Raw genomic sequence first — 10,732 nt, 5'->3', positions numbered from 1 at the left:
CGACGCCGACACGTACAAATTTCAAGACCACCTTCTTCAAGGAGCCTCCAGTGGAGGAGAACGAGCTGCCGATCTGCTAGCAGAGTGCGTTCGTGACTATTCACGCACCATTGAGACAGTTCCCGACCGTGTGGACATCGTCGTCAAAGCGTTCGCTAACATCGACGGGTTGGCGGCGTCGTTGGTGCGCGACGGCGTGATTCGGGAAGCGAATCAGTTGAAGCACTTTTGTGCCGGGTTTAATAATCGGTCGCCTTTGTTTGACTTCGTGGATGTCGGCGCTGGCAAGGAGCGAGCTGATCAAAAGATTCGTGAGAACTTCCAATTCTATCTGGAAGTTCCTGGATGCCAGCACATTCTTCTGGCTTGTTGCCATGATGCTGGATATGCTCCTTTCTTAGGTCAGCATATTGTCGACCAGTCCACCGCCAAACGTATTACGTTGCTTGAGGGTGCTTTGGTGGCTTCGCCCATGAAAAATCTGGGGACTGTGCATCGGGTCCAGTTTCGGGCCGTGTTTACAACAGCAGTCCTGTCACCGATGAATGGACGTCAGAGTCCCAGGCCTAAAGGCGGATACACCTATGCTGTACCTTTCAAACAGTTGGAAAAGTTGACCAAAGTCACCCGGAATTCAAAGGGTCAGCGGGTAGACAGTTATCTCAGCGTGGATGAGAGTTTAATGAAACAAGTAAAGAGCTACAACCTCTGTCATTGGCTCTTCTTGCGCGGCGAGTGTAAAGGTTGCAGTCGAGGAAAGCATTCGTTTCACCAGCTTTCGGACGTGGAGTTTGATGCCCTGTGGCTCCTGGCACGTCAGGGATCATGTTGGAAAGAGCACCGGGGCATTTGTGACGATGCTTTGTGCATTTATAGTCATTGTGGGTGACAAAGTATGAAATCGTGTTAAGGGTATGAGTCAGAGATTTGGATGTGTAGGAAAGTGGGAGTCATTGTTCCCTACACCCCAGTTTGGCTCGCTCAGCCTTGGCTTCTCAGTATAGCGTGCTAGAGAAGCGATTGCTATGGATGGTGGTTGGTCAGCCGCTGTTAAGGTTGTTTAAGGGAGATCAGAAGGTCAGAAAGAGAGGGTAACCATTTGTGAGAGCTGAGTTACAGCAGTTGTTGCACAATCAGGTGTAAGAATCACGTTAAGTCTTGGGGTAGACAGAGTTCTGTCAATGTCAAGGCCCCGTTACGAGTCGAGTTGTCTGAACCACTCACAACGGGACATGGAGCAGGTTTTGGAATGGAGGAGAAGGGAATATAGAAAAATCGCAAAAAGTTGTCTACGGGTTACTGCTTCCTGTCTATCCCGTTTGAGGCTTCCTGATGGTTTAGATTTGCACCTTCGGCCAACACTGATATTCATTCTAGTCAAAGCGGACAAAGAGCATCGAGACCCAAATGATGTAGCGTTCCATGACAAAATCCGGATGACTTGTTCTATCGGTTTTGATTCGTTGGCGAGAAGGCCGAAGCTGTAACTTATGGTGGATGGTATCTCAGCATATATCCATGGCATAGTCTCCAAGAATATGGCTATGGTTGATTTGCGCAGTATCTTTGCCTCGTTGTAAGTTAAGGCCCTCTTTAGGGAAGAGCAGCGTCCCGCTGTAAAGCTTCGACAAGAAGCGTTCAACCTCATTGATACCATATTGCAGCTGCTTCTTTTGTTCTTCCGAGGCCTTCAAACTGTCGTCTGAAGCAGGAATCAAAACATTTTCTTCGATAGACGATGCAAGTACTGATGAAAGATTTTGGCAGATGTGAAGGAATTGCTTAGCGATGCTGACCGCTATTGAAGTTGGTGGGTCGCTGTCAGCGAATTTCAGAGCCATCTTCATTTGATCGACATGTGCCTCAAGAAGTCTTACACCTGTTTCAAGACAAACAATGTCAGAACTGATTCGGCAAGTGTCTTTATCAGCCGATAAGGCATCATCCCGTTCGCGGGAATTTCATATCGTATTGGCCTCGAGTTCGTCCTTGACCAGTGTGTCGAATAAGGGATAAAATCCCTCTAAGACGTGGTGAAATTCAACTCTAATCCTATTTTCATGTGTCTCCATTAGTTCTTCATCACTCTCTGAATCACCACAGATTGATGAGGGATCGGGATATGCGCGGTGACTTCCAGGGTATGTCTGTGCCCAAGCCACAGCATCCTTCCACTGATCTTTATTTAGATTCTCTGGCGTTGGCAGTCCACGGTAATGAGGATAGTCAGTCTCCTCCAGAACCTCATTGATCCATATATCCCAACACTGAAGAATTTCGGCCTCCCGCTCTTATAGGGCAGCTCGTTTCTCCCATAAGGCTTGGTATTCAGAATGCTCTAGCAGACGTTTATTGCAAATCTCTTGCAATCCTCTCAACACTTGATGCTCGGCCGCAAGGATTTGCTGCTCGATCTTATGGTTATTGGAACTTTGCTTATCAACCTTTTATCGATCTCTTTTTACTTTCCAGTAGATTCTTTAGCTTTTTCATACGCCGAAAGGCATCGGGATTTGGCATTGCTTGTTCCAGGATAGCATCCATTTCCTCCTTGTATCTTCTGCAGCTCGTCTTTGACTTGGTGATATTCTTCGTCACTCGTGCTTCCATCGCATCGTACTTGGGAATCCTGACATTGTCGACACTGTTCAGAATCTTCAGGGAAGATGCATTGAAGATTCAAATCAACGCAACGAGGGCAACCTGCGGAGTTAGACAGTCTAATAGCTGATAAGTTGAGCAGGGCGAGGTTGAGAATTGGACTGAAATTTAGTAACTGAGGGGGTTTGAGAACGAGAGTTCCAGCCCATTTGTAGATTGGGGATTACGTGGGCGCATCTTGGTGCGTTTACGAGAACAACAAAGCTGGCTAATGAACTGTCAACATCTGGCGCTTTGATACGTGGCGATCATCTAGGCACCTACTTCATTGGAAGAATAACCGCTCTGCGTTCCTTATAGCTAGTTGCATGAGAGATTCGTACTCCTTGGCACCATGGTTACGCCATATTCAATAAGCGCCGATCCGTCCATCCCACCAACCCCCAACTCTCAGCGTTGTGAGATATCCCAACTGTGTAGATCCATCTACCAGTATATCCCCATGATCAAGGTCATCAAGGATGCAGTCAATGTGACTACCAGCGGCACTCAAGTAGAGGATATGGGCAATGGCGGCGTGGATAGCTAGTAATCGTGGAGAGGGGGGGTCGATCGTTCGAGTGTCAGTCAGAAAAAGAGAACGGCTCTCTATAGGCAGGATTGGATGGCGCATGAAGTCCTCTCGTACTGAATCAATTCGGTATGTATGAAGTTGATTTCCCTGGGGTTCGAAATAGACTTCGAAACGACCAAATAATTGGTGGAATTCCATTGTCAAAGTAATCGCATTGCGGGTTCGATCGATATCGTTGCCTTCGATGAGGCGTACCACACCGTCATCGAACATATTCAGAATTGCGAGGGCGGTTCTTTTGGACGTGTCCTGTTGTGAATAGTCAAATAAGGAATGACTCAGACATTAAGAGACTATTAGACAACTTTAAGTAGAGGACACGGAACTTACCAACTCATGTTCCCCACTCGAGAGTGTCATCAGTGAATGAGGGATAATATGTGCCACCTCTAGTGTTGCAAATATATTAGATTCGTTGCTCAATGGAAATCCATCATCATCTTGTGCCTTCTGAGTGCCATCCCGGGCAACCCGCCTCATTGCTTCGTCACGGTCGAATGAGCGTGATATGACACAGCGGTGGCGATCACGTATGAGACAATCTCTTCTCAAAGTCGCCAGCCTTTGGGTAGTCCCAGAAAAAGATTGCATGCTTTGGAGATCAGAAAGGGCGGCAGGCGAAGGTTGGGGAGTTTTCCTCGTTGAGGCTCTCACTGAATAGGTTATTAACAAATTTCGACTATCAAAGTTGTTCATATGAACTTACAAGGCAAGAAAAAGTTCTCCATAAGTGTCTCAGCAAATGTAATCAATCGGGGCGCATGGTCGATGGTAGAGATCGATTCACTCTGAGGGGCATTGACCGGAATCTGGGTGTGTTCGAAGAAGAAACGTAGAAAGTTGTCTCTTGACGCCTCGGAACGCGCATATTCGTAGGTTAGTCGGACGAGGGTGACCTGCTTGTACGGCTTGTGATTTTGAAGAGGTTCGCACGCTTCGATGACGGTGGTGAACGTACGAGTTGCGTGTTGTCGTTGCTCAGAACTCAGCCCAGGATGCGGTAAGAAAAGATCGAAAACTCCCTCCAGCGATGTTTGGTGCCGATGATGGGGCGAAGGAGTAGACATGTCACAGCAAATACGTTGTACCGTGGTTCGCGACGAGATACCTGCGACTGAACAGCTGTAGTCTTCTTCTTAATGAGGAAGGTCTAGCGGCGAGCACACCACTCCGTACTTCCTCCCCCATTCCAATGACCCCGCTTCTCCTGGTGTCAGCAGTTACGATTTCATCAATTGCACAATTTATGCTTGCCTCCTGAGCCCCAACGAATACTGCGTTGTATCCGCGAGGTGGGCGTCGCCACACCTCCGCTCTTCGCAATTGGCAATGCAAAATGTTGTCGCAGCATTCAGTTCGACGAGATCACAACGGAATTCCCATTATTCGCAGACGCAGGAAATTTATCTTGGGTCGCTCTAACCCGCAGGAACGTATTGAGAATGAAAATTGGAATCGTAGCAATGAGGAGTTATATACTATGACCACGAAAATCCTTGATCTCCTGGCACAGGTTAGATTTCTGGAAAGGTGGTTTTTACCTCATATACGGCCATCAAAGGACCCAGGTACTCTGGTATTTGCAGACCAGGGTATCAATCGCCTCTCCGACAGATCTGTGGGTGAGGAATTGGCAGCACTGGCCGATATGCTCAACTCAAGCCAGCAACGATGGCAACAGATATTCAGTATCATGTCTGGCGGTATGGTGTACACTATGAGACCCCCCATTTAATCCTGCAGAGCCATTCCACAAGCCTTTACACGCCTTTTCAATTGCGGCTTCGCACTGTAGCACTCTAAATTATTAGGGACCACTTTTTAACCTACACCTACTAAGTGCTAGGCAGAATATAATTAAGCGTGTGCCTTGCTAAGAGCCAATTAAAATAAGCTTTAGTGGGGTAGTTAGGTAGAGGTTACGATACGATGCGAAAATGCTAACATCTGCCAAGACTTTATCTATAAGGTAATAACGGCAATAGTTTAAAATTCGAAGGAGCCCTTGCCAAGTCTTAGCCATCTATGGCTAATTATGTCATCAGCTGGCTAGACGCAGCCTACTATCAGCGCAACTCCGCACTATCATCCGTGCTATAGCCCTACACCTAGTACAGAATGACGAACGCCCTAGAAGTAAACGTCATAAATACCACGGATCAAATTGCGAGCCTAGTTGACTGGCTCGTCTTCCGCCATGCACCGCCAGTCCCATACTCACCAACTATGTACATCGATCTCGAAGGCGTAGACCTCTGCCGCGAAGGCTCCCTTTCCATCCTCACTCTCCTGATCGATACGGGGATTCCGACTAGACGGATCCATCTCATCGACGTACATATTTTGGGTGCACAAGCGTTTAATACTTCAGGTGTTAAAGGGAAGACGCTAAAAGATATTCTTCAGAACGAAAAGATTCCAAAGGTCTTCTTCGACGTTCGCAACGATTCAGATGCTCTATTTGCCCATTTTGGCGTGGCGTTGCAGGGTGTAGAGGATGTTCAGCTTATGGAGAGTGCTACGAGGAGGACAACGGCATCGAGGAAGTTCTTGAGTGGCTTGGCTAAATGCGTTGAGGAGAATGTATTCGTGTCGCTCGGTGACAGGGCGAGCTGGAAGCAAGTAAAGGAGAAAGGTGAGCGATTGTTCAAAAAGGAACATGGCGGTTCGTATGAGGTTTTCAACCAGCGCCCGATCCCCGAGGATATTATTTCTTACTGTGTTGGTGATGTTCAGTACCTCCCTGAGTTGCACGATAGGTTTTGGAAAACGCAGGCCTTTCGGTGGCGAGACCTAGTCAATGAAGAATCTATGAAGCGCGTCTCGGCGTCTCACAAACCGGAGTACCGACCCCACGGCTCAGATAGGGCCATGGCTCCGTGGAATGAAGACCAGAATAGGACTTTAGATGAGTGGAATTGGGTCCCTCCTCCTCGTGACTACTTCGATGAAGACGACAATTGGGATTTCGATGAGGATGACGGTTGGGATGACGACGGTCCGACCAGCTGTAGGGACATTATTAGCAGCTGGGACTACGACTATTACTATTCTGACTGAGCGCCTACAGACAAGCTTACCGAATGTTCAATTGGGTTGCCATATTGCCTAATATTTAGTGTCTAATAATGTGCGCTCCACGGTGAAATTAATGGTTATTGACTACCAAAGCCTTGACGCAATTCCCATGATGCTGCTATAGTTGACAGTCACGTGTTGGGAAGTGCACGGAATGGGCGGATGAGTAAGCAGAAAAGTGCACGGAATAGGCGAGGTGGTGCCATGTGCCCTAGATAATAGCCAGGCTTGCGATCATGACGCTCAGCCGAGGAATGTGCGAGGGGCACAGTACAATACCCCAAGGCTGAGAGTGACTTGGTTCTCGTAGAGGCACCAAAACCACGTGAGTGCATGCGGCCACGGCAGAAAACTGGTTGCCCGCTAAACTAAAGTTGGCAGGTTTCTTCCACTTCGCCGTAATGAGCAAAGCATGGGCTATTGAAGACCAGATGACGCCGATTCTGCACAGGAGTGCAGCAACAACTTAAACTAGGTAGCCACAGATTTGCCCACCGGCATAACCACCTCTTCGCGTTTGACATCACCTCTACCACCCAACGGAAATGAACTTCTCCGACGTTGCTCCTAAGATCCGGCAGAAGATCTACTCAAAGCTCCTCATTCACCCAGAGTCAATTAACTTCGTAGCAGACTACGGCGATGGCCGCCCCTCCTTCGACGCCAAAGGGATGGGCTTTGTCCAGCTATTCTCCGTGTTAGCAAAATGATACACCGCGAGGCCAGTCCACTACCCCACACGGGTTGGGAAATAAGTTAACCAAACACCCCGGCTTGTTGCAGAACAGCCAATGCCATCCCGGCCTGGTTCCTGAGCTTTGCCCTCTGCCTCGCCAGCCGGAATCCCCCTAGCACACCACCTCCTCATAGCCTCCCTCCCCCTGAGCTTGACCCTCGTTCCCACATGCTGAATTGTGATACGGTGTACGTCCAGGCGCCGATCTGCATCCGGGTCCCGTACAAACCGGTCCCATGGAGAACTCCATTCGACCATGACGCAGACACCGGCGCGTGGGGTGTTCCCAACAAAATGTGGGGGCGTGGTCCGGAACCCTTCGTATCGCATTTAGCCTCATCTCTTCCATCGAATACCCGTATAGAGTGTCCCGCGTTGGTTGGGGACTTTGAGCAGATGAGCGAAGTCGTGATTCGTGGGGCAGGGTCGCGGTGTCCCATCGTCTTCCTTCCCCACTCCTGCCTCCCGACAAAGACGCCGATAGACTCCTGGGTCAGGCGCTGATCCGTAAACGGGTTGCCCCACCGAGTCGGGGGACGGGAGATATTCCGCCATCACCCCGCTGCGAAAAAAATCATGGTCGGCAAGGTCGTCGGGGCCGGCGCGATCGGCAGCCTGGGTGAATATTCGGCCAAAGAGAGCGACCGCATCCGGCTCCATGCCAACGCCGTCGGTCCACGGGTGGCGACACCAAGAGCCATCTTGGACTTTGGCCAAGGGAAAGGGCAGCTGACCAAAAGCGAGTTCAAATCTATCGAAGGTCAGGGGTCGACCGAGAGGAGGGAAAAATTGGCGGTGCTTACGCGATGGCCCCCACGCTCCAGACGTCGCTCCGCAAGCAGTCCTCGAAAGCCTGCCCACACCCCTCACTCTCAAATATTTCGGGTGCGGCGTACGGGGACGGCGTGCGGAACGAGGAGAAACGTCGATTCGGAAGACATTCATCCGCCAGTCCCAGATCTGCGAGCTTGACGGTCATCGCCGATCCCAGCAGCACTTGTTCGGGGCGGATATCGCGGTGAACGATGCCTTGGCATTGCATCTTCTTAACACCGGCCAGGAGAGAAAGGAAAATTCGTCGCACCACGGGCAAGGGGAGGGTTCGCCGGGTCGCCAGATAATTCTGCAACGAACCATTCCCGCAGTAGTCCAGGAGGAGGCACCTCCTCCCTTCGACCACCAAGCTGCCGAACAATCGAACGATATGAGGGTGGCCGGTGCGAGAGAGCATGTACTCTTCCACGTTTTCCTGTGGTGCGAAATTAGAGAAATCCGCCGTCCACGAGCAGTCGGACGGTTCCTTACCACCGAGGCGGCTTTGGGGACCTTCAAAGCCGCAATCAGACGGTTCCCGCCGAGAGAGTCGATTTGAACCCGACACACCACTCCATATCTGCCCTCGCCGACCTTCTCCAAGAGGGTGCATGTTTTCCCCCTAGCGGTGCCTGCCGCAATTTGGAATTGTCTCGGGAATTGCAAGTCCTTTGAGAGGACCACCCGCGTAGGTATCAAAGTCATCCTCGGCGTCGTCGATGAAGCCCACGGAGTGGTCTTGGAGGCGCGGTGCGTCGTCCACTATCAAATTGGTTGCAAACACGACCGTCGCGTTTCGAGGCCAGGCCATGGTTGTTGGGGGGGCAACGTGGACACTATCCCCGTTTAAGTTAGCTCCGCGACCTGACAGGGCAACTCTTTGTTGTGAATTACGGCAGTGGAAGCGTTGGTTGATGGCGATGATTCTGTCTACTCTCTCAGAGAGTAGAGAGTATAAATACACCGAACGTGGTACTCTAGAAGCTTCTTCACAATTTCCAGGCACACGGAATGATTCCATAAAGACTTGCATCAATGTCGTGATGGTCGGTCGAGCCCCATACCACAACAAAGCCATCCACCCAGAATGGATGGATGGTGCTTTCACCCCTCTCCACGGCCACCTCACGTCCTGACCGGCGTTCAGTGGCATTGAATTAACGTGAATTTCAGTAACTACGAGATGGCAACGTATGTGATGAAGAGGCGCTTCGTTATATCGTCGCTTTCAAGTTTATCCTCCTGCGAACCCCTCATACGCCAAAGACGCCATCACACCCACCATCCCGTCCTCGCGTGTCTCGTCATTCACCGCCACGGTCGCGTCCGTGTGCCAACTCCCGCCTCCAGCGCTGTAGCATCTCCAGGATATCCAGTCGGTGTCTGTTGAATGAGATCACTTGCTCACCGGAGTTGACGAGAGCTCCGAACGCGTTGAGGCCCAGCATCAGCGTGGCCAGATTGCCAGACTCGGCGGCGTGCTCTGGGTCCAGCCGAATACCCTCCTGGTCTTCAATCTCCCAGTCTCGGGGAACAAGGAAGCCCTCCAATTTTCGCACCCAGTTTCGGAGAGTCTAGCCAGCCATGATTCAGTGTGGGGATTGGCTTTTTCCGATGAAAATTTGACGCCGGGTGGGGGGCAAGAAAAACGGGCCCCAAGAGAGATTGGGGGAACGGGGTGGGATTGCTCACCTTCACCACCGACTTCCGTCGGTTCCGTCTGCCCGACTTGACCGGATCATAATAGCGAATGGTGGCCTCGCCCCAGACCACCGTGGCGGCCGTCCAGGCGCCGTCTTCGTAGATGGGCATTCGCCATTCCGTCCGGGGTAGACCCTCGGCGGGGACGCGATCGTCGTCGTGAACGTCGCCCTTGAGTTTGGGGTACAGTGTGGCGCCGAGGAACACCGCGTCCGTGTCGAGCTCGACGGACGCGAGGATCAGATCCACCAGCTCGGCGGTGAAGCTGACGCCCGGAGCCAGCTGGCGGACCCAGTCGGCCGAGAATGCGCACGGCGCTTGCCCTTCCCGCTCCAGAGTTTCCGCCTAGAGGACACGGTCAGCGTCACGCGGGAATGTCCCCGGAGGGGTGGGTTCTTTACGAAGTGCTGAACTTTTGCGTGCACGATGTCGGCGAATCGTTCGTCGTCTCCGGCCAAGGCGCCCGAGGCCAATTCGGACACATCTACACGAGCCTCCGTCAGTACGACTCCTCGCGGATCACGGGACGGTGGTACGCACATCCGGAATCTCCGTGTGCGCTGGAGTCTGGGTCCGGGAAGACGGCCCAATCGAGCGCCGCCTCAATCTGCTCCGGCCTACCCACCCACGTCAGCGATCCACCCGGCGATGCACCTCACGGTGCGAGCTTCGACGACGAACCTGACCGAGGGGATGACGGAAAACAGCCGCTGCAAATGATCCAAAATGGTCTCACACTCGCCGGAGAGCTTTCGCAGTTCGCGTCTTTCGAGGGCGTCCAGGAGTCGGTCAAACGCCAGGGGGCGGAGCGTTTGGGCAAACCATTTATTCAACTTACCGATTCCCACGTCATACACTGCCATCGGTCAGTCGATCGTCCGCCGAGGCGCATCTCACTTACGGCAATGGACCACCAGGGCGAATTGTCGGTGGTGCCATCGTTCGTCCAACTCCCGACACAACGACATCAGGGTCCGGAAGGTCAACTCCTTCTCTTTCTGGTAATACGACAAACTCTCGACTTCCTGTCGGTGATGGTGAGTGAGGACGTGAATCACCCTGACGCCGCGCAGTGGAGGGGAGGGGAGGGGAGGGGAGGGGGGAACGATACCTGTTGATTGGCGGGATCGACGTGGGAATGAACCCGCACCGCCGCGAACAGGAAGAAT

General features: G+C 51.7%; 4 protein-coding genes across 4 annotated transcripts; 2 read left to right on the top strand and 2 right to left on the bottom strand.

The window, feature by feature from the left end:
• Window position 1: 1 nt before the first annotated feature.
• Window positions 2–889, top strand: A1O9_13119 (uncharacterized protein; the record flags this gene model as incomplete). Its single annotated transcript, XM_013397968.1, has 1 exon — window positions 2–889. The coding sequence occupies exon 1, from the start codon at window positions 473–475 to the stop codon at window positions 887–889; it is 417 nt and encodes a 138-aa protein (XP_013253422.1). The 5' UTR covers window positions 2–472.
• A 2,121-nt stretch (window positions 890–3,010) lies between these two features.
• Window positions 3,011–4,302, bottom strand: A1O9_13118 (uncharacterized protein; the record flags this gene model as incomplete). The annotated part of the gene is made up of 3 exons (XM_013397967.1): window positions 3,011–3,484; window positions 3,566–3,888; window positions 3,942–4,302. The coding sequence occupies 3 exons, from the start codon at window positions 4,300–4,302 to the stop codon at window positions 3,011–3,013; spliced, it is 1,158 nt and encodes a 385-aa protein (XP_013253421.1).
• Window positions 4,303–5,461: 1,159 nt separating this feature from the next.
• Window positions 5,462–6,295, top strand: A1O9_13117 (uncharacterized protein; the record flags this gene model as incomplete). The annotated part of the gene is made up of 1 exon (XM_013397966.1): window positions 5,462–6,295. The coding sequence occupies one exon, from the start codon at window positions 5,462–5,464 to the stop codon at window positions 6,293–6,295; it is 834 nt and encodes a 277-aa protein (XP_013253420.1).
• Window positions 6,296–7,848: 1,553 nt separating this feature from the next.
• Window positions 7,849–8,298, bottom strand: A1O9_13116 (uncharacterized protein; the record flags this gene model as incomplete). Its single annotated transcript, XM_013397965.1, has 1 exon — window positions 7,849–8,298. A coding segment is annotated over one exon (450 nt), but the record flags the coding sequence as incomplete, so codon positions are not given.
• Window positions 8,299–10,732: the final 2,434 nt, after the last annotated feature.

This window comes from Exophiala aquamarina, assembly GCF_000709125.1.
Source record: "Exophiala aquamarina CBS 119918 chromosome Unknown aczIA-supercont1.73, whole genome shotgun sequence".
NCBI classification, from domain to species: Eukaryota; Fungi; Ascomycota; class Eurotiomycetes; order Chaetothyriales; family Herpotrichiellaceae; genus Exophiala; species Exophiala aquamarina.
Note: the sequence above shows the minus strand (reverse complement) of the source record. Positions and strands in the feature narration are given on the sequence as shown.